Source organism: Panulirus ornatus, chromosome 24 (assembly GCF_036320965.1).
Source record: "Panulirus ornatus isolate Po-2019 chromosome 24, ASM3632096v1, whole genome shotgun sequence".
In the NCBI taxonomy this organism is placed as follows: domain Eukaryota; kingdom Metazoa; phylum Arthropoda; class Malacostraca; order Decapoda; family Palinuridae; genus Panulirus; species Panulirus ornatus.
The window spans coordinates 665,476-690,384 of record NC_092247.1 but is presented as its reverse complement, the minus strand read 5'-3'; the positions used below and the strand labels follow the sequence as shown (position 1 = coordinate 690,384).

At 39.7% G+C, this 24,909-nt stretch overlaps 1 protein-coding gene across 1 annotated transcript in view; it reads left to right on the top strand.

Annotated features, from left to right (window-relative positions):
- mRpS11 (mitochondrial ribosomal protein S11) overlaps positions 1-24,909 on the top strand; it is a 41,838-nt gene that overhangs the window by 6,542 nt on the left and 10,387 nt on the right. The window contains exons 2-4 of the mRNA XM_071676945.1: positions 6,066-6,196; positions 6,351-6,451; positions 17,915-17,980. Coding sequence (XP_071533046.1) covers positions 6,066-6,196; positions 6,351-6,451; positions 17,915-17,980 — 298 coding nt within the window. The remainder of the gene's footprint in view (positions 1-6,065; positions 6,197-6,350; positions 6,452-17,914; positions 17,981-24,909) is intronic.

Genomic DNA, 24,909 nt, shown 5'->3' with positions numbered 1-24,909 from the left:
GAAGAGTATGTGCAGAAATGGTTTGGACATTTGGAGAGAATGAGCAAGAAAGGTTGAAAAAGGATAAATTAGGCTGTGTGGAAGAGGGTGTATGTGTTGGAAATGAAATGTTTAAGGGCAATGTTGTGTGAGGTGTTTTAAGCACGTAATGAAAGGTTAAGAGAGATGCGTGAGGTATGGTTATAAAAAGTTTTCTTAAGAAAGCAGAAGAGTATGTGCAGAAATGGTTTGGACATTTGGAGAGAATGAGCAAGAAAGGTTGAAAAAGGATATATGGGTCAGAAGTAAAGATAACAAGGAGAATGGATAGACCAAAATTGAGAAAAGGATGTAGTGGAAAAAGATTTTTGAGCAGTCAGGTCTAAACATGCAGGTATGTGAAGTGCACAAAATGAGTGAATTGGAAGATATGGTATACTGGGTCAACATGCTATCAATAAACTGAACTAGGGCATGTGAAGATTCAGGTGAACCATGGCAAGATGTATGGGGCCAGGTTGTGGTTAGGGAGCTGTGGTTTCAATGCATTACATATGACAGCTAAAGAATGGATGCCTATGGATGCATCCTATCTTTGTTCCAGACACTACTATGGATGCATCCTATCTTTGTTCCAGACACTACCCCGCTAACAAAGGAAACTGCGATCATTTGAAAAATGTTTTAAGTATGGGTGCCAACCTGTGTATGCATGCTCTTCAATGTGATGTTGGGTGTTGTATAGCATACCTTTTATTTTTTCTCATCACTATGTATGGACTTCTTGAACTATAGAATATTTTGACTGGTCCAGATCTTTTTTAAAAATTGTGGTATAAGAGGGAATCTTATGCCCTTAATCCTATTTCTCAGGTGTGCTGATATGCTTCTTGTATCCGTAGTTAGCTACATTATTCATTCATACTTGACCCCCCATTTTCCACAATATTGAGGTAGTACCAGGAGCATGTGATAAAAGGCAGCATTCGTGCTCATCCATTCTCTGGATATCACGTGCAGTGCACTAAAACCTAGCTTTCTTTCAACAACCAGGCTGAAGTGTCCTCTTGGTGGCTTCTCCCAGCTGCTTCACGTCATAATTGCCCATTGTCTGCATGTTGCCCCAGTATGCCTCCACATCATTCCAATACACATTATCCTGCACATTCTTTTCACCCACTGGCATTTTCTGTCCTTGATGGTACATTTGGTCACAAGTGAACCCTCTTTGTTGGCGACTATTCTGTCTTGGCAAAGCATATATTTCATATTCTCAAACTTAAAATGATCTGAGGTTGGGCACAGGTCTGATAAGCCCATATTGTGTATCACCAACCTGGCAAATGCAATATAGATGTATGTTGGATTGAAGGACTTATTGAAGATAGTGTAGAAGTGTGCTGGATTTACATTGCGTAACCTTGCGATATTTATTTATGTATTTTTTTTATTTTTTTTTTTTAGCGAGTATATTCCTCTTCAGAGACCTTCATCCATGTCTCATTGCCATTGTGTTTATTCTGAGTGTTTGTATATTTGTTTTGATTAATGGCTTGTCTTCAGTTGTGTGGCCAGATACTAATTTGTTGGCCCGTAGTTCAAGAAGGCCAAAAGTTGTATTTTAAAAACCCAGTTGTACCATGATTGTAGAGTACTGCTGGTATCATGGGTTTGTTGGTTTCTCGAGACTAGAGCAGTTACGCTCATGGTGTAGTGGTTAGCGTTCCTGACTCTGAGTGCATAGGTTCAAGTCCTGGATGCAGTAGTTTTCGGTCAACCCAGCTGTTCATCCAACCTAAGGGGTTGCCAATTAAATGGGCATCAGGTTGTTTGATTTGTTTATGGATGGGGTGGTTAGAGTGGTAAATGCAAGAGTTTTGGAGAGAGAGGAGTATGCAGTCTGTTGGGATGAGAGAGCAGTGGAAGTGAATCAGTTGTTCACCAATGCTACAGCTCTGGTGGCTGATCGGAGTGAGAAACTGCAGAAGTTGGTGACTTGGGTTAGGAAAAGTGTGTGAAAGGAGAAAGTTTAGAGTAGATGTGGATAAGAGCAAGGTATTAGGTTCAGTAGGGTTGAGGGACAAAATAATTGGGAGGTAAGTTTGAATGGAGTGAAATTGGAAGTGAAGTGTTTTAGATATCCTGGAGAGAACTTAGCAGTGAATGGAACCATGGAAGTGGAAGCAGGTTACAGGATGGGGAAGAGGGCGAAGGTTTTGGAGCGTAATCTGTGGAAGGAGAGAACATTATCTCGGAGAGCAAAATTGGTATGTTTCAAGGAATAGTATTTCCAACAATATGATATAGTAGAGGCATGGGCTATAGATAGGGTTGTACGGAGGAGGGTGGATGTGTTGGAAATGAAATGTTTGAGGATATTATGTGGTGTGAAGTGGTTTGATCGAGTGAGTAATGAAAGGATAAGAGATGTGGGTGGGGGGGGGTTGAGCTTGGTTGAGAGAGCAGAAGAGGGTGTGCTGAAATGGTTTGGACATTTGGAGATAACGAGTGGATAAAGATTGACAAAGAGGATATATGTGTCAGAGGTGGAGGGAACAAGAAGCAGGAGACCAAATTGGAGATGGAAGGATGGAGTGAAAAAGATTCTGAGAGAGCAGATGCAGGAGAGAGAGGTGTGTAAGGAATAGTGAATTGGAATGATGTGGTATATCAGGGTCGATGTACTGTCAGTGAATTGAAGTAGGGCATGTGCAACATCATGGATAAACCATGGAAAGGTGTGTGGTGCCAGAATGTGGATATGGAGCTGTGGTTTCAATGCATTACACATGACCAATGGAGACTGATTTTTTTTTTTTTTTCCCCCACTGAAGCAGGGTTTAGTAATACTCTGTTTTATGGAGTGGGGTAGCACCAGGAATGCATGAACGCAAGTATGAATGTGTATGTGTGTGTATGGGCATTTGTGGATATATGTATACAAGTGGATGGGCCAATCTTTTTTTTTTTACTGACACTACCTCGCTGATGCGGGAAACAACAATCAAATATAGTGAATATAATGTTTAGCATCAGTGGGATTAGGGCCTCAGTTGCCCCTGCCATCTCAGCAGGTGTCTGTACATAAACATATAGTTTATTTTCACTCGCAGATAACAGCATGTGCAGGCGTGGCTGACTTTTCAAGGATTTTAGTGATATTTCTGCTTTTAGTAGAGGGAAGAATTTTCCACAATCGTGCATTGAGTCTGGTAGTCGTTAATGGGGAAAAAATGTATGAGTAGTTGTTTCAATGTTACAGGAAAGGGTTAAGTGGGGAGTTTGTGTATTTACCAGCATTGATGTAATTTTTCTTTTTTCTTTCATACTATTCGCCATTTCCCGTGTTAGCGAGGTAGCATTAAGAACAGAGGACTGGGCCTTTGAGGGAATATCCTCATCTGGCCCCCTTCTCTGTTCCTTCTTTGGGAAAAAAAAAAAAACGAGGGTAGGATTTCCAGCTCCACGCTCCCTTCCCTTTTAGTTGCCTTCTACGACACGCAGGGAATACGTGGGAAGTATTCTTTCTCCTCTATCCCTAGGGATGTAATTATTAAAGTAAAATTGGGCAAGAAAAAAAAAAAAGAAATTAGTGAGCTCCCATTAGGTTTTTGTAGACATGGTTCTCATAGATGGAAAGGTTACAGGAAGAGTGGAAGGTGGGAGGCAGTGGCAAGGTTCAACAACTTTGCAGTTTGAATGAAGAAGTTAGATAGCATGACTGTCAGCCCTGATATGTTTGGGCTTAAGAACTAGACTTGATCCTGATGTATCTTATTTGTGCACAAACAGTTTTGCTTCTTTCCTGCAGTACCTTGTATAACCTTGCATTTGTTAATGTTTGTAAGGTGCTGTAGAGTCTGCTATTGTAGATTTGTGCACACAGCAGCTGGTTTGCATCATATTCCCTCAGTCCCAGCATGCTGGAGACCTGCCCCTTGCTCTTAGACTTTTGCGCTTACCTCTCAACATTCAATCTTTAAAGAGATTCTGTTGTTCTTTTAGCCTACATTTTAAGGACTTGCGTACTTTTAGGTTACCTTCTACCAGCATTTAGCGTAAATTGGAGGCATACTTTATTGGTATAGAAAAATTGCCTTTATTACAAACAGCTACAGTTAGTATTGTGGAAAAGTCTTCAGAGTGACAGCTACTTTTATAACAAGATAGGTTGTATGAGTGGTCTGTGTCAGTAATAGTTATGCCTTTATGGTTTGAATTTAGTTTTTGTTGTATAAAAGTGCTGTATTAAACAAGTAACTACAGTTAGCTCTAGGAAAGAGGCCTATTCATAGTAGTCCTTAAAACATGGAGATGTATCCCTTTTATGACCTCCCCAGGTTAGTATATGCCCTATAGACTGAAATGCTAATTATGGAAGTGCTCAAAAAGAAAAGTGACAAGTTTACAAACATTTTCATTGAAATTTCAAACCCTGAATAACGCAGTAGCAGTAACAAATTGCTTTATACAATAAGAAATGCGATGTGGACTCTTATGGAGCTTGAAGTTCTTTGATAGGACAGTGTCACATTACCCAGAATTCTGGCTCACCTTGGGCCGTGTAGATATTTAGACTAATCAAGCAGTAGTACAGTAAACCCATGATTTAACCCGCTAATAGGGGGGAAGGGATGTCCTTTAATTATGAAAGTCCTTCAAATCAAATTTAACCTAGTTGAAGTGTTGTCGAAGACAGTTTTTTAGAGAAAGACGAGAGGTATTTGGGCAGTAGTTAAAGGAAGGAGTGCAAATGATTGGTAGATATATGAGAAAGCGGCAGGAGATCAAGAAGATGCAGGGATTGAAAAAGGTGAAATGAGAGTTGAGGATGAGATAGTATCGTTAAACTGCAAGGAGGATATAGAGATGTTTTAGAATGAGTAGATAATTTTTTGGATTTTTATTGATATACTCTATTATTTGTATGATAGATTATATTAATAAAAATTTAACTGTGAACAAGAGCAAGGATAATTATTAGGTACAGTAGGGTTGAGGGACAAGTCAATTGGGAGATAAGTTTAAATGAAGAAAAACTGGAGGAAGTGGTGATTTAGACATCTAGGAATGGATTTGGCAGCGGTGGAACCATGGAAGCGGAAGTGAGTCACAGGGTGGGAGAGGGGGGTGAACGTTTTGGGAGTGTTGAAAAACGTGGAGGGCGAGAACATTATCTCGGAAAGCAAAAATGGTTATGTTTGAAGGAATAGTGGTTCCAACAATGTTATGGTTGCAAGGCGTGGGCTATAGATAGGGTTGTGCAGAGGAGGGTGGTTGTGTTGGAAATGAGATGATTGAGGACAGTTTGTGGTGTGAGATGGTTTGGTAAGTGATGAAAAGATAAGAGAAATGTGTGGTAATAAAAAGTGTGTGGTTGAGAGAGCAGAAGAGGGTGTATTGAAAAGGTTTGGTCACATGGTGAGAATAAGTGAGGAAAGAAAGATTGACAAAGAGGATATACGTGTCAGAGGTGGAGGGAAGGAGGAGAAGTGAAAGACCAAATTGAAGGTAGAAGGATGGAGTGAAAAAAGATTTTGAGCGATCGGGGCCTGAACATAGAGGAGGGTGAAAGGCGTGTAAGGAACAGTGAATTGGAACAGTGTGGTATACTGGGGTTGACGTGCTGTCAAAGGATTGAACCAGGGCATGTGAAGCATCGCTTAAACCATGGAGAGTTTTGTGGGGCCAGGATGTGGAAAGGGAGCTGTGGTTTTGGTTCATTACACATGACAGCTAGAGACTGAGTGTAAATGAATGTGGCCTTTTCCTAGCGCTACCTTGCATGCACACGAGGGAGGGGGGGTGCCATTTCATGTGTGACGGGCGGTAGCGGGAATGGATGAAGGTAGCATGTATGAATGTGTACAGGTATATGTATGTATACATTGAAATGTATAGGTATGCATATGTGCGTGTGTGGGCATTTTTGCATATACACGTGAAGGCATATATATATATATATATATATATATATATATATATATATATATATATATATATATATATATATGTATGTATAAGCACACCCTGGGAAGAATGTCTAGCCTTAGCTCGTTTTTTGTTTGTTTTTTTTTAACCTGTAGGTTTGTTGGGATGTTTCCGGATGAAAATACCCCAGACTTATTGTTTGATGGAGTGCGATATGCTGACCTCCCCATAATTCATGCAAGCTTTTCCAAAAATAACACTCAACTGATGCTAACAGATGCTAAAGGTAGGAAGATATGTGGCTGCTTTAGTTAGAACACCAGCAGGCTGAAATTGACAGTGGGGAAAACTTGCAATAAGAACGATGATTATACACCAAGTTTATTATTTTTCAAGTTGCTTGGAATGAGAAATTTAATTTTTTCTTTTCTTCTTTGCAGGTGTGGCTCAAATGTTTCGTACATGTGGCATTGAAGGATTCAGGAACACCCGAAAGAGCACTAACATTGCTGCACAAGCTACTGCCATTAGTTTGGCTACGGTGAGTATAACATTTTTTAGATTGAATTGTACATAGGGATAAATATGGGGTATATGTGAATTACAATTAATTCAATGGAGTCTTAAGACAAGGAATACATCAGTTTATTATTATCCCCTCATTCTATCGGGGTTTAAAGGGTGTTTTCTTGTATGGATAGTTTATTTTTCACAGTCCTCTTTGTTCACATTTACTTTGTTTATGGATGACAGTTTTTAGCAAAAATTAAATGAACCATAAGGATTATACAAAGGACATTCTTATGGATATCACATGGAACAGGATGAGCTTATATAATGATTTATAGCTAAATAGTTTATAAACATAGTAATGACGACAGTGATAATAATAAAACATTGATTATAGCTTTGATTTACTGATAGGGCAATCAGAGGCTACAAAATACAAAGGAATTGTGTACAGAAAAGACTTGTAATTATTGTATGACATATAAAGTACAAGAAAGCATAGCAAGATTGACAACTGATAAGGCTTGGCTTTGTGTGATTATAAAGTTCAGACAAAAGGAAAAATTATAGAGGAGAACTTGAATGAATAACGAAGTAGATTTGAAGTAATGGTAAAATTAACAAAATAGCTTGCAACTTAAAAAGGGCCAATAGGAAAATTTATTAGCTTTGAAGACAAAGTCAGAAACCTTGACATTATCATAAATAGATACATAAGCTTGGATTTGGAGACTACATTGAAAAATTGATATCAACAAGTCTTTCTGGTGAGTTGTTTTGGGAACTAATTAGCTAATGAAAATATTTAGGATATAAGAAGCAGAATTTGTTACTGCTCTCTGAAATTTTAATGTAACCAAGAAAACACAAACACTATTTCCAAGAGAATCTGGTAAGCCTGAAAAAGCAAATTTTTTGGGAATGCATTAGAAGAATTATGAAAGTTGAGCACTTTACCTGAATAGTCTTAAAGACAAATTGGAAGATGAATGTTTGCCTTTTACATAGCATCAAGATAGGTGATTAAAAAAGAAATGCTCTTGGAGAAAGATCTTTTACAAGTTGGAAAAGAGAAGTTAAACCTGTAAGAAAATGTTTGAATATGTTTAAGCATATTTTTTTTTTTTTTTTAATGCCCACTGTAAGAGATTGTTCAGCAAAATAATGCACCAAAGCCAACAAAAGAAAATTGAATGGCTTGAAAGAATTCCAGTTAATCCCGAAATATGCAACTTTGCTGTAGAGAATAATGCCAAACAAGCACTCATCATGATGGGTGGATCTCATTAGGGAAATAACTTCTCAATTCTGTACCCTGCCCCGCTGATTTTCATTCACATTGCTGCCTGTTAGAGGGGCATAAAAGTTTGACACTTCATCTTTTCATCCTGGTGTAAACTAAACCTGTACTGTGAATTTTTGCACTGCTTGTTTAAGTTATAAGGTCATTGGTTAAGGTAAGTCATGTGCAGCATGTATAGATTTAATGCCATGGTATCAGAAGGGGAAGTGCTAGGTCTTGGTTTTAATAGTTCATTAAGAGCTTGTGTTTGTACTTTCTCATGACCAAGTAATTAGATATGAATGAAATGAGTACCGCTCTTCTTGTATACAGAAACGGAGACCTGAGTAATTTTTCAAAATTGTAAAGTCAGAAGTACAGAGTCTCAACTTTTTATGTTGCTAAATGTTTTGTGTACATTGTATCTTGACTGGAAGATTGATTTAGATATTGCTTTTTGGGAGTTGTGTGCTTCAGGCTGTCTTGATGTAGAATGTTCTTCTTGGGGATCTGAATCCAGAAGTGGGTGCTGTATCTGTTAAGGATATGATTAATGAGCATGAGACAACCGATGTAAATTAGAATGGGGTTGAGCATGGTAAATTATCAGCCGATACTTGAAAAATGCTCACTGAAGATATGGTCTTGTGTCATTTTGGGTGTTACTTTAAGCTTGACTGTGTTAGACGACGTGGGTGGTAATTCAATGTGCTTGGGATCAAGTGGAAGCCGAGTGTAAGATTCTTGAGCTTATGGTTTGAAGATAGAGGTAGTGAAGACTTTGTGTTGCGGCTGGAGCAGTGGTTATCTGGGTTTGGGATCAAGTTTCATAAGGGAAGTAGAGTGTGATGCTGATTGTTTAATCAGGCTTCTACCTATTATTGCTGCTACTATTGCTGTTGGTTCTTGCTTGCTGCTACTATTGCTGTTGGTTCTTGCTTGCTGCTACTATTGCTGTTGGTTCTTGCTTGCTGCTACTTGCATACATACTGATTCATGTGTTACAGCTGTTACCACTTATTACAGCTTTTACTTGCTATTAGTAGAACTAACTACCATAGACTCCGACTACTGCATCTACTACTATACCGCAGCTTACTACAACTACTAATTGCTGCTCCTATACTTAATACTACTTGCTTCCATACTACTGCTTATTGCCATACCTCTACTACTACCCTTCTACTACTTGCTTTCTTTACTCACTACTTTCTTCTACTATTACAACTTCTTTACTAGGTACTACTACTACATACTTATTTACTAGTACTTAATACTACTACTGCTAAATACTGCCACTACTAGTAGTAGTACTACTAAGTACTACCACTACTAGTACTACTACTATTACTAGATACTACTATTACTAGTAGATGCTACTGTTACTACTAGATACTACTATTACTACTACATACTATTACTACTCCATATTACTATTACTACTACACACTACTACTGTTTACGATACTTTTACTACTACCAATTCTATTAGTTACTACTACTAACTACTACTTTGCTACTAATACTTACTGCTACTTCTTGATACTACTACTATTGCAGTACTATTTATACTACTACTTAAGGTTTTGTGTATGTGTGTGCATGTCTGTGTTGAGAAAATGCAGGGCCCTTGAGAAGCCAGTGCTTAGTGTCTTCGTGGTAGATGCATCATGGGCATGAAACTGTGTTTGTAACGTTGTTGTGATGGGTATTGTGACTTGTGTTTTTCTTGAAAGCGTATTTTCTGATGAGTGTGTTCGGAGGGTCGAAGTTTAAGCCCGATTTGGGAAGTTTATTTGTTCAGTGCTTGCCTTGTCTTAAGTGTGTGTGTGTTTGTTTTGTTAGTTTTCTGTTACTTGGGAGGTGTGGAATCTGTGAGTAGAGACTGCTGTGTAGGCAGGGGTAAACTTTTTATTTCTTGGGGGTTTGAGGTTAGTTATGGAGTGATTATGGGAGGGGTTTAGTGCTGTTACATAGAATTGATTGTCAGCATTTTGAGGTGGATCTGTATTAGGATGATCTTTTGTTTCTTTGTGTGATGGTGTTGAGTGTTTGTTGTAGTTAGGCAGCCAGGAATGATTGAGTTTGTTTGGTTTGCAGTTTTATATTTGCTTTAAAGAGGATAAAAGACAGGCAGGTGAGGCACAGTTTAAAGTTGAGCAGATAAATCGTTTGTATGGAATGTTGATGGATTCTTTCCTTCTCCGTATTAGGTACCAGTTAGTGGTTTGCGAGCAATTAGTTTGTTGGTTTTATAGTGATGTTACTGGTATAGGGAACGAATATGAATGTGTAGGTTTTATAGTAATGTTACTGGTATAGGGAACGAATATATGTGTAGCGTTCTCTCCCCCATACGCAAAGGAACTTACTTTGGTGCCCGTTTCTCCTCTAACATTCCTTCACCCCAGTTACTCCTCTTACTAATCCTATGCCTCTTCTCGTAATCTCTTGCTTCTTTCTGTGGACACAAGTTAGGCTTATAGTCTTGATGACACCCCTCCCCGTGTACTGAGTGTGCCTCTGAACTTGCACCTGTGCTTGCTTGTCTGTTCCGTTTCTGTTTAAAAACCAAAACTTTTCCTTCTCATTGGAATCATGCATTGATACATTCCTTCCCAAAGAAAGGTGACTATTCTGGCCCCTCTAACTATCGTGCTATTGCTTTTGCATGTACCTTTTCCATAACCTTAGACATCTCGAAAATCACAGTCCTCTGATCACCAGTATTGCTTCTGTAAGGTAAGATCCACGGGTGATGTTCTTTCCTAATGTCTGGTCATCCCTGAAAGATTTTGGAGTCGTGTAGTTGCCCTTGACATATCTAAGGCTTTTGACAGGGTGTGGCATCTGGGGTCTCATCTCAATGGATTCCCTCCCTCATTTTGTTCCTTCATATTTAGCGTTCTCTCCGGCCGATCTGCCTCTGTGGCTGTTGATGGATCCGCCTTTCCCCTTTTCTCCATCAACAGCGGTGTCCCCCAAGGTTTTGACCTCTCCCCTACACTGTTTTTTTTTTTTTTTCATCGAATTCCTCTCCACAAATAATCCAATGTACCATTACGCTGAAAACTGAACACTGCATTCATTCACATCCTTCAGATCTGTTCCGTCTTCTATCTGAATCTCGTCTTGACACGACTTTTCTTAAAAAAAACTCGAGACTTTGGAAACCCTCATGCAAACCGTAGCATGGAGGTCCTTTCATATGCAGACGACATCACAAACCCATTACTACACCCTCACACCACAGTAGCAACATCAAACACGCCACACTCCATTACACAGAAAAGAATGTCCGCATCTCCACAGAAGTCTTCACTCACTCTCTTTAATGAGACAGGTGTGTCCATCTCACACCTCCATTTACTTTGAATGGACAGGCACTCCCCTTAACAAAACGCCAACCTTTCTAGGTATGACTCTCTTACTCAACACGTCAATAACATTGACACAAAAGCAACACATGGTGCAAATGCCCCCAGAACACAACTAGTCCTAGATTTGGAAAAAAAAATAAACTACAAAGAATTCATCCACACCAATTTAAGCCTCGCCTACCTTGTCTTCCATCCCATTTCAGGTCAAGTATAACGAAATTGTAGATCACACTTTCACACAATGTCACTTACAAACACTTTCATAATAAAACAAAGATCTTTTCAATTCAGTCCCACCTGCTCGCCTCCAAGTTGTGTGCAGCAGCACTAAACCCTCTTTTGACATTCAACCACTGACTAACCGTTTCCAACCCTTTGAAGACATACAAGTCTTACCCTAGCCTCACACTTAGTAACCTGCTCACAGATCCCTCTACTTCAACAAATGTAATACTGACGAAAACGCACACACTTAAGTTAACCCAACAGGCATTGAGCTTCTAACTTCCCAATACTGTCTTAAACTCCAGCTTATCAGAAACCTCACTCCCCAGACAAACGCCAGTCACGTTCTCCTTTCCATGTTCTGGACATCATCCATCAATACAAAACTATGAACAATTGAGCATATCCCAAGACCGTTCATTCCCACAATGTAGTTAATATAAGGACGACGCAGAGCCCTTACACTTGATGTCCCTTCGTTCTCGGTGCATAGATGCACTCACAGCATTGCAACATTTTTTTAACCTTTGGTCCCGACTGACGGACGTGGCCAGCTTCGTGGCTCACAGATCACCAGACTTTAGTTTCCCAGGTTGCTCGAGTTACGGATTTTGAGATGCCTAAGTACTGCAGGAGCCTCTTGAAAATAGAAGGGACCCCCGGAGCAGGAAGTTTGTATGTATATATAATGGAATACAGATGCCTTGCGTGAACTTTAGTGCACTGTCCACGTTTAGCTTATTCCAGTCATCCTCAATCTGATGATAACCAGGTACTTTTTTCAATGCATCTTGGTTGTTGTTGATTCTGGTTGTCTTATCTTTGCATCTCTGGAAGAACAGTTCACTGTTGCCATTTTCAAACTAGTTAGGGGCTTGAAAGTTAAGACCACATCTTTTCCTTACTTTTCCCCCTTTTCTTTGGGATAGATTCGTGGCCTCGAGCTCACAGTTCAGATAGCATCGTTACTGACCTCCTCTGGACGTCCTGATATAATTCTTATTGTCCCTCTTAACTGTGGAGACTAGAAGCTTACTATAGTTTTGGTCGTGTGTACATTGTAAATAGCTAGCAGATCATGTATTTAGTACGTCTTAAGAGTAATGTACAGTCAGTCTTGTTTATTTCATCACTTATCCTGGCAACACTTTATATTGTGTTGACCTTAAAGTTGCTCTGAAACACACATTCCTGTTCGATGTGTCCTGCTAGATTTTTAAGTAGACACCACATGTTATTGCTTCCATCGTCATTACCTAATATTTTTCTTGGGTTTATTTTCATCCATGTGTCGGACCAGCTTTGGAGCTTGTGTAGTTCTTCCTTGGTTGCCAGGTAAATCCTTTAATCCTTATCTGCAGACATATTCAGGTGAGGCAGGTCATTTGCATAGGTTGTCAAATTAAGTGGTCCCATATTCTTGCAGCATACTACGGTTTCGCAAAGGTACCGCCGATCAGCCTTATATCTTCCACGCCACTAAAGGAACTGTGTCCATCGAAAGAATCTCCTTTATGCTCGCCTAAATTTAGATTCAGTTTCACGGCCAATATCTCTTGTGGTGGTGTCAAATGCTTTCCGGTAGTCTAGGATTACACAGTTTCGCCCATGTAAGTCTTTAATTGATTGGAACCCACTTGCTCAGTGTAGAATTTTATTATGCATGAACCCACGTGTTCCCCCTCCCCCCACACACACACACACACACACACACACACACACACACACACACACACACACACACACACACATACATTAGACACAATGTTTCTCTTCATTACGATTTCCCAGTCTCGTTTTTTAAGCATAAGCACAACTTTCCTCATCTTTCACGTCCATGGCTCTTAACACGTTCAGACAGTGACGTAATGAGCTATTCTTCTTGTTGCTTCTCAGGTGTTCAAGCACTCTTCAGCAAATACTGGAGTGACTTTGTCTGGACCACGTGCCTTAAATGTGTCGAAGTCCTTTATGATACTGTCTACGTCTTGTATTGCAGTCCAAAAATCTCTTCACCATCCTGTCCGATTGGTGTTGTGGGCTGTAGTGTCTCGTCTGTGAAAGCACATCTCCCTTGGTATACAGCTCTCCACGTATCATTCCATTGTCTGCGTGAATCCATTAGCATGATAAGCCGCAGCTGTTACTCCTGACAAACTCTTCGGAAAGTTTGAGATCTTCCTTATCTAGACATACAGAATATGTAAGATTGTGTATTTTGAAAATACAAAAGATTGACTGAAAGAAAGATTCCCCAGATACTCCATAGGTAAGTGCGAAGGGGGTCCTGTTGCCAACCTACCTAAGAGTGAATGTTTTTAGCAAAGATCATCCTGTTGCCAGAGAATTGAATGTCTGTAAAATTACCGTAGATTGCACAGTTTAGATTATTTATAAGCTTTGGATTTTGGAAGTAAACTGTTAACCGTAAAACCAGGTTGATGAAAGCCGTTTTTCAACTAATATATATATATATATATATATATATATATATATATATATATATATATATATATATATATATATATATATATATATGTGTGTGTGTGTGTGTGTGTGTGTGTGTCGCTATCTCGCGAGGTAGCGCAAGGAAATAGACGAAAGAATGGCCCAACCCACCCACAAACACATGTACATACATACACGTCCACACACGCACATATATATAAACTTGTACATAATTCATACTTGCTGCCTTTATTCATACCCGTCGCCACCCTGTCACACATGGAACCCCTCCCCCGCACGCGCGTAAGGCAGCGCTAGGAAAAGACAACAAAGGCCACATTCGTTCACACTCGGTCTCTAGCTGGCATGTATAATGCACCGAAACCACAGCTCCCTTTCCACATCCAGGCCCCACAAAACTTTCCATGGTTTACCCCAGACGCTTCACATGCCCTGGTTCAATCCATTGACCACGTCGACCCCGGTATACCACATTGTTCCAGTTCACTCTATATATCACGCCTATCACCCTCCTGCATGTTCAGGCCCCGATCGCTCAAAATCTTTTTCACTCCATCCTTCCACCTCCAATTTGGTCTCCCACTTCTCATTCCCTCCACCTTTGACACATCCTCTTTGTCAATCTTTCCTCACTCATTCTCTCCATGTGACCAAACCATTTAAATACACCCTCTTTTGTTCTCTCAACAACACTTTATTACCACACATCTCTCACCCTTTCATTACTTACTCGATCAAACCACCTCGCACCACAGATTGTCCTCAAACCTCTAATTTCCAACACATCCACCCTTCTCCATACACTATCTATAGCCCACGCCTCGCAACCACATATATATATATATATATATATATATATATATATATATATATATATATATATATATATATGTATATATATATATATATATATTTATATATATATATATATTTATATATATATATATATATATATATATATATATATATATATATATATATATATATATTTATACTTTGTCGCTGTCTCCCGCGTTTGCGAGGTAGCGCAAGGAAACAGACGAAAGAAATGGCCCAACCCCCCCCATACACATGTATATACATACGTCCACACACGCAAATATACATACCTACACAGCTTTCCATGGTTTACCCCAGACGCTTCACATGCCTTGATTCAATCCACTGACAGCACGTCAACCCCGGTATACCACATCGCTCCAATTCACTCTATTCCTTGCCCTCCTTTCACCCTCCTGCATGTTCAGGCCCCGATCACACAAGATCTTTTTCACTCCATCTTTCCACCTCCAATTTGGTCTCCCTCTTCTCCTCGTTCCCTCCACCTCCGACACATATATCCTCTTGGTCAATCTTTCCTCACTCATTCTCTCCATGTGCCCAAACCACTTCAAAACACCCTCTTCTGCTCTCTCAACCACGCTCTTTTTATTTCCACACATCTCTCTTACCCTTACGTTACTCACTCGATCAAACCACCTCACACCACACATTGTCCTCAAACATCTCATTTCCAGCACATCCATCCTCCTGCGCACAACTCTATCCATAGCCCACGCCTCGCAACCATACAACATTGTTGGAGCCACTATTCCTTCAAACATACCCATTTTTGCTTTCCGAGATAATGTTCTCGACTTCCACACATTCTTCAAGGCCCCCAGAATTTTCGCCCCCTCCCCCACCCTATGATCCACTTCCGCTTCCATGGTTCCATCCGCTGCCAGATCCACTCCCAGATATCTAAAACACTTCACTTCCTCCAGTTTTTCTCCATTCAAACTCACCTCCCAATTGACTTGACCCTCAACCCTACTGTACCTAATAACCTTGCTCTTATTCACATTTAATCTTAACTTTCTTCTTCCACACACTTTACCAAACTCAGTCACCAGCTTCTGCAGTTTCTCACAATCAGCCACCAGCGCTGTATCATCAGCGAACAACAACTGACTCACTTCCCAAGCTCTCTCATCCCCAACAGACTTCATACTTGCCCCTCCTTCCAAAACTCTTGCATTTACCTCCCTAACAACCCCATCCATAAACAAATTAAACAACCATGGAGACATCACACACCCCTGCCGCAAACCTACATTCACTGAGAACCAATCACTTTCCTCTCTTCCTACACGTACACATGCCTTACATCCTCGATAAAAACTTTTCACTGCTTCTAACAACTTTCCTCCCACACCATATATTCTTAATACCTTCCACAGAGCATCTCTATCAACTCTATCATATGCCTTCTCCAGATCCATAAATGCTACATATATATATATATATATATATATATATATATATATATATATATATATATATATATATATATATATATATATTCTCTTTCAAACTATTCGCCATTTCCCGCGTTAGCGAGGTAGCGTTAAGAACAGAGGACTGGGCCTTTGAGGGAACGTCCTCACCTGGCCCCCTTCTCTGTTCCTTCTTTTGGAAAAAAAAAAAATATATATATATATATATATATATATATATATATATATATATATATATATATATATATATATATAATCACAGTTTTGCGCGTGATCAAGATATTCCTTAATCCATGGGGAAAATGAAACACGATAAGTTTCCAAGTGCACTTTCATGTAATTATCACATCATCAGGGGAGACTCGAGAGGAATGTAAGTCAGTTGATATAAAACAAAGAGACGTAGCTAGGACGCCATTTGGTAAACGTGATTGTACAAGACGGACAACGAGCGCATCATAAACTTGTCATTTTACAAATTTTATCAACAATAAAGTTATCTAATTTGTATAGACCATCACTAATTTTAGATTATAATTCTTTGTGTATTTAACAATAGAAGAGTCAGTGATATTTCTCGTGGTAATAGTTAATAACTGAGATGGCATTAGTCCAGTCAATACAGTGATCATGGTTTTTAACGTGATTAAACAAGGCATTTGAATCTTGTCCCGTTCTTATACTAAATTTATGTTGCTTGAGTGCCGAGCGTGTTGACGTAGGATTATTGGAAGGATATTTGTTCCACTGTAAAGATGTTGAGTGTTTGTAGTTACAAAGCGGCAAATGATTGCACTAATTTGCATGGTTTGCAGCTTTGTTATATTTGCTTTTGAAAGGGTGAAACTTCAGGCAATTGAGGCAGTTTAAAGTGGAGCAGTTGAAGTGTTTGTATAGGATGTTGAGGGATTCTTTTTCTTTTCGAAATGTGGTGCCATTTTAGCTTGTGTTGCTTTTGTGTTGTGTTGCTGGTGTGGGTAGTGAATGTGGTAAATGTGTCGTACGCGACCCCCACAATGTTTGGGGTTTTGTTCAGGGTGAATTACTGTCCATTCAAGGTTAGTGGAGGATGCGAGCTGGATTTATGTCTCGGGTTAAAAGTAATTGAAGATTTCTGGTGAGATGCTGATAGTTTGCTCTGGGCGAACTTTAGTTTCATTTGTTTGATATGGAGTTGCGTGTTTGATGTTGCTACTGTGGTGTCAGGGTGTTGTGATTGTAAGTCCGTCTCCTTGTGAAAGTTTCTTCATGTTCAGGTTTGTCTGAGGTACTAAGAGATCTTGTCGGAAGAGATTGAAGAGAGGTGGAGAAAGAACTGCTCTTTGGGGAACTGTATTGTAAAGTTTAAGTACTTGAGAGGTAAAGCCACTGTGTGTGACTCTGGCATGGCTGCCGACTGTGAAATAGGCCGACCCCTTTTTGTCGTCGTTTAAGAGGTGGTGTCGAGTATTATTTGAGGTGATGTGTTGGGGCACAGTGTCGAGTATTATTTGAGGTGATGTGTTGGGGCACAGTGTCAAATGCTTTTTTGATATCTGTTGCCCATAGTACTGTTCGGCAGAGGTAGGGGGAGAGGGGGTTTTGGTTGGTTAAATCCATATTGCTTTTGACCAAGTTAGAGAAGAATCTGGCATTTTTGTAAGTACTCTGATACTTATGAATTCCTGTTACAAGAGTGTAGTAAAATACCTTTTTCATAGGATAACTTCATCATTGTGGTTAGCATGTTGTCAAATTAGTCTCGGGAATTAGAAATTAGCATACAAAAAGAAATGATTTAGATTTTACTGTAGGCTCATCACGTTGCAAATCCTCCTTGTCTGAGGTATTAATTTGGCTGTCTTTTGTTCCTCCCACAGAGAGTCCTAAACAGAGGCATCAAGAATGTCAGGGTGAAGGTGAAAGGACTAGGAGCTGGTAGGATGGTAAGTGTTTTTTATTATTATTATTATTATTATTATTATTATTATTATTATTATTGTTGTTGTTGTTTTTTCCCAAATTTTATTTTCAACAGGTCATGAATAGAGAGAAGAATGCATTCACGATCATTCATGCATCACATGGTGTGCAGTTACCCCAGCTGATCATCCTCCCCATGGAGCTTGTCGATGTATAGCGTATTTTACTTAGACTAGGGTGTAATAAGCGCGCGCGCGTGTGTGTGTGTGTGTGTGTGTGTATATATATATATATATATATATATATATATATATATATATATATATATCTTTTTTCTTTTAAACTATTCGCCATTTCCCGCATTAGCGAGGTAGCGCTAAGAACAGAGGACTGGGCCATTTTTGGAATATCCTCAACTGGCCCCCTCTGTTCCTTCTTTTGGAAAACTTAAAAAAAAAAAAAAAAAAAAAAAAAAAACGAGAGGGGAGGATTTCCAGCCCCCCGCTCCCTCCCCTTTTAGTCGCCTTCTACGACACGCAGGGAATACGTGGGAAGTATTCTTAATCCCCTATCCCCAGGGATATATATATATATATATATATATATATATATATATATATATATATATATATATGTATGGAAAGGATCACAGTTTTGCGCGTGATCAAGTATATTCCTATGAGTTCACTGGGAAAATGAAACACGATGTTCCCAAGTGCACTTTCGTGTAATAATCACATCATCAGGGGAGACATGAGAGAATTATGTCAGTTGATACACAACGAAGAGACGTGGCTCGGACGCCATTTGGTAAACATGCGATTCTCCAAGACAGAACAAGCGTATCATAAACTTAAACAGTTCACCTTGGTGTCACATAAGTTTATGATACGCTCGTTGTCTGTCTTAGACAATCGCATGTTTACCAAATGGCGTCCTAGCTACGTCTCTTCATTGTGTATTAACTGACTTATATTTCTCTCGTGTCTCCCCGGATGTTGTGATTATTACACGAAAGTGCACTTGGGAACTTATCGTCTTTCATTTTCCCCGTGGACTCATAGGAATATACTATAAGGGGAGGAAGTGGGGGCTGCAAATCTTTTTTTTTTTTTTTTTCCAAAAGAAGGAACAGAGGAGGAGGCCAGGTGAGGATATATCCTGAAAGGCCCAGTGATCTGTTCTTAACGCTACCTCGCTAACGCGGGAAAGGACACAACGGGTCGCATCCGTTTTGTAGCTGTCATGTTAATAGACGCAATATAACAATATAATGCAGATTATTATGCATTATTAGAGATAGAACAGTCAATGAGGTTTAATACCATGTTAAAAAAAAAGGTTTAGAAAAGTGCAGAGAATACACGACTTGTATTTTGTAACTAAAAGGGAGATTTTACTGAGTCACACTCACACACTGGTTAACAGTGGACATTGAAGAATCTGGCAGAAAAAATTACACGAATTAGAAAGTTAGGAAAAAGTGGAAGTTGATAGATTAATCTTATTTGTGGGTTGGCGCAAAATTATATGACATAAAGGGGAAATGCTTATTGAAATATTACTAGAGGCTATAGAATGCGAGATAATTATATGTCATAAAGAAGAAATGTTTATTGAAACATTACTAGAGGCTATAGAATGCGAGATAATTATATGTCATAAAGAAGAAATGCTTATTGAAACATTACCAGAGGCTATAGAATGCGAGATAATTATATGTCATAAAGAAGAAATGCTTATTGAAACATTACTAGAGGCTATAGAATGCGAGATAATTATATGTCATAAAGAAGAAATGCTTATTGAAACATTACCAGAGGCTATAGAATGCGATATAATTATATGTCATGAAGAAGAAATGCTTATTGAAACATTACCAGAGGCTATAGAATGCGAGATAATGATATGTCATAAAGAAGAAATGCTTATTGAAACATTACCGGAGGCTAAGAATGCGAGATGTAATAAAAGAAAAAAATAGTGGTTGTATTTAAGACAAAAGGGAAGTCTAGTGATGTTTATATGTGAACTGGAGTCCTCAAGCTTGGAGGTACTTGGGACGTCAACGAAATTTTTGTCAAGGTGGAATGTATTGGAGTACTGATGAGAGGTGGTAGATCGATGGTTGGAGCAGAGCCATCAGCACCGCGGAACGTTCAGGAGTGTTAGGGTAACGTAATGGCGGCCTGAAATGTAAACAAATGCTATGGGATTAGTAGTCACTGGTAAAGATCGTGGATTCAAGGATCGTGTAAGGGAAACAAGCTTGCTAATGAGATTAGGTCTCTCCTGTTCTATATGCTATTCATACTGGTAACGCGAGAGAGAGGACGAAGAAGGGTAAGGCTTGGCCCTCTTACTTAAGATAGCCTTAACTTTCTTGCAATAGATATAGATAGAATTAAGGAATTTGGATTCTTATGGGGACTGTGCCTCGGACAGACAGATTTTTAGTGTTTCCTGGGAAGCTTCAAACACTAGTATATCGTTGAACTTACTAGGATGAGACGGACTGATATACCATCATTGTAAGACATCATTACACGTGCCGACATGGTATCACACTGTATGATACACCAAGTGGACAAAGTAATGTAGTATTTCTTTCACTTTTGGTCAAGTTGTTGTTGTGGATGATGTAAGGATTTGTGAGATTTTGAATAAGTGTTTTTAGTGGTAGACTGTTGCCCAAACACCAGAGCTATGTAATGAGTAAGAGTTTTTCAAAATTATCTTGAAATTACCAACAAATTGCTAAGATTTGTGCTGGTACATTTGTCAGATAGCGTGAAATCGATACTGTTTAAAGTTAGTGCTGGAGAGAGTAAGATAGTGGAAAAGGGCAAATTTTGCCTATTTGTAAGAAAGAGGACAGGAAAGTTACGTGTAACGAGTCTCACGTTTGTTTGTATTCGACAGACAGAAAGACTGGATGGACGGATTGTATCTTGACCTGAAACATTTAACTACCTCACGGGAGATCGAATAGCATGCTTGTTCACGAGGCAGGAATAAGGTTAAGGGGGGGGGGGTTGACTCCTTCGGCGGATAGATTGTCTCGTGGATGGGAACGAAGGACGCATGTGTGGAGCCTTCTCAATGTTGGGTTAAGGTCACGACTCTTGTTGATCTGCGTAAATGCTTGCCAGAAGGTGTGGGCTCCGTAATGGTTGCAGGTGATGCGATGGTCATGACGGAAGTGAAAAGCTTAAAGTGGGAAACTAGACAGACCCCAGAGTTGGTCTGATGCATGCATGCATGGTTAATGTAACCCAGCCAGAGGAAATGTAAAGTTCTCAGAATGGTTCACGGCGAAAGAAGGGCCTTGGTGATATGATCATCACCTAGTAAGAAATATGCTGCAAGAATCTGTGTGCTAAATATTTGGGAGGCAATATTACCCTTTACCTGTTCCCCGAGGACCACTGAAGGACAGCGGTTATCTATTACCAAATGTTTGCATTGAAGTCCATGGATAAGGGTATATTTAGCAAGCTGTTCCTATCATCCATAACGTCAAAACTACATTCTGAGTGTCAAATTGGGGCGTTGTCAGCATACCCGTGCATTCTGCCCCACTATTACATCAGGAATTGAAGTCTTGTAGCACATGCATGTGATGCGTCTTTGAAAGAGTGCCTTGCATCACGGTAGGGTTCCATAAAGTTGGATCTCGCGGAGCTTCCTCTCGCCACAATGGCGGATTAGACAAACATTTAGAAGAAAATGATAACTCTGGCTTTGAGTCCTAAGATGCAAGTTTACTGACGTCGTGGAATCAAACTTATCTGTCAGGACAACACGTTTCCTGGCAGGAAGAGGAGGCTTTTCACAGGTGCTTGCCTGATCGCTAACCTAAAACTGATAGTGAGCATACACAATGCTGATGTGATAGATTGCAAAAGCCTTTGACAAATTTGACCTTGATGCCATGATGCCTTGCGTAGGATGGCAATATTGGAAAAGTTTGAAGTGATTACAAAGTTAACTAGAAAGGCTGTTATTAAGCGAACTAATATATATATATATATATATATATATATATATATATATATATATATATATATATATATATATATAATAATAATTTCGCGAAAAAAAAGAAATTAAGCGAATGAAAAGTTTGTCTGTACATTCAGCATCGTTTATGTCAAGTGTTGCTACAAGTTAGTGGACCTGGCTGATACTGACTTAATTTCATCAACGTTGGTATGAAATTGATTGATCGCTATGGAGGGAACTGTAACAAGAAGTAAAAACAACAGTTGAAGCAGCGTCTCCTATACTTTTGGAGAGAAACAATAGCGTTCACATTGCACATCGTTGAAAATTTTCGAGGGAGTCGTAAAAGGCAAGCTGACAAAGTTATTGAAAGTGGAGAAGCTTCTTAGCCCAGGCAACATGGTTTCAGGGCGGGAAAATCTCGCTTAACATAGTTACGTAACCGTTATTGCAGGAGTGCTGAAGCTCTGGGAAACAAAGGAAATGCTGACGTTATGTACATAAGCTTTGTGAAAGCATTTCACAAATGTGACCATGGTTTCATAGCACATAAGATGCGAAAGGTGGGAATAACTAGAGTAATTGAAGATAGATTTACAATTTCGTAAAGAACAGATCACAGCAATTGGTTGTAAACCTTCCCATATATAGTGCTTCCATATTAAAAAGCTTATCCCCCCAAGGAGATGTACTTGCACCCTTCTTGTTTTTTCATTCTTATATCTCATATTGACGCCAATGCGAACCACAGTTACATATAATCCTTTGCAGACGATACGAGAATAAGTATGAAAATCGCATCTGTAGATGCCGAAAGGCTAAAGAGTCACAAAAACGAAGTCTATAACTGGGCAACCGAGAGCAGCAGCGTGTTTTTCAGTGGGAGATAAATTTCACCATCTGTATGGTGGAAAATGAAGAAATCAGAAGCAACACAATATCTTACAGGCACATAAGCTGTCATAAACCAGATGAATAATGTGGAAGACCTTGGAGTAATGATGTCTGACGACTTAACCTTCTGCGAACACGACAAAACAACTGTTGCCTTTTGCAGAAGCATGGCAGGCTGGATCCTGCAGACCTTCAGAACAAGGGAAGAAAAGATGATAATATTCAAGGCATATTTTCTATATGATTATTGATGTTTTCTAAGACCACCCGTGAAGGCGGCGGAAATTGCTTATTTGGAAAATGTTCAGATACCTTTCACAGCCCATAATAATGTTTTAAAGAAACTTGAGTGTTGGGAACTACTAGAAACACTGAGGCTATGCTCCCTGGAGCGCAGACGAGAGGTACATCAGCATCCGCACTTCAAAAATCCTAGAAGGTATGGCTCCCTGCCGATATCAAAAAATAACATCCTACTGGCACACCCGGCAAGGAAGATTGCAAGATCATACCTCTTGAAATCCAAAGGTGCCATAGATCCGGGCCGAAGACTCAACACCTTGCTGTCTACCATCAGAAACATCGTGGGATGTAGGTAGAGAAATTCAGTCGTGGGTTGGACCAGTGTACCAGACTAGCCAGGCTGGGAGAGCCATGGAGGTTTTGGAAGCATCGTGGTCGACTAACCCCCCAGTCTAGCAGCCTAGGCCCATCCCGGGCGGTTGGGGTGAAGGCCACCGAAGACCACGAGGTATCCATCCGCAGTTCTTAGGGGAGGGGGGATGAGTCTTGCGATACTGATGGCGGGCGATTATAGTGTTGGGTTCCTTGACCTTTTTACCCCATGAAGTCTTTTGAATTGTGAAATGCTTGAAAGAAAAAGGCGTGTATGTTGCAAGAGGATATGTGCTTACCAAGTTTCAACTGTCAGTTGCGCCAGAAATGAAGGAACTGATGTTGGTTGCTGAAAAGAGAGAGAAAAAAAATGTAAAAGTAGCAAGCCGAGGGAAGAGAGAGAACTAAAAGCTGACAGCACCGTTAGTGGGACAGTATCCAGTGATCTGTTACCCACCCTCATGAGACGATATGTTGGACGCTTCGGTGACGAAAGTTCACGTCGAGTCAGGGACTTGATAGAAACGTCGAGTCAGGGACTTGATAGAAATGTCAGAGGGCTAATGGGTGGGTTTCAGAGAAAGAAAGTGTTTTTAGTCATTTTCGATTAATTGAGGGGGGATACTTTTTAGAAATGCTTGGTACATAATTGTTAGGAAAGAAGTAAGGGGGATAGAGAGCTCTAAAGCTTCCAGACGTAGGGATACGAGAGCGACCCCACCCTTGCGTTGCCGAAGGTCACTCTGTAATTGTACAGAGGTACATTGCCTTAATGAGTAATACATGCTCTTGTTAAAGGCGGGAGCATAACGAGCAGCCAGCTCTCCGGAACAAAAAATCAAAGTAACACGATGAATGCGTGAAAATTGACTTATCATTGCGTCGTATGGCAATTAGGTCAAGTTAGGGGGTTAGAGTGGGAGAGTTTAGTCGAAGTCATCTTTCTCGACTCTGTTGTGTATGTCGAACTAGAACTAGTAGTCTTTACAAGGAAGGAATCAGTCTTTGGTATATTGGAGCATCTGTTCAGAAGAGAGCAATATACCATGGATATTTCTTTGTCAGAATTCAATATGTACCGATGTATACACCAGTTTTACTTGTCCTAGGAGGCACTTTATGACCTAGTGGTTTCATGTCGTCTTTATCTTAAAGATTTGAAGGTTGTGATCAGGTCACCCTTATTTTTCTCTCTCCCAAATTGGGCAAATGTAATGCCATTAGTCTTTGACTGTAACTTAGCCCTTCTAGTTCTGTATCATATTTGGTGCCCTCTGTACCTTCTTTGTCAGCTCTTTGTGCTTCTTTAGGTTCAGTGAACACACTTTGAAAATATTAAATATTTCATCAAGATACTTGGAAGCTATTATGATATTTAGCCAAAGACAGTGTCTTTTTACTATTTTCCTCATTTGATCCTCTGGCGATAAGATTGAGA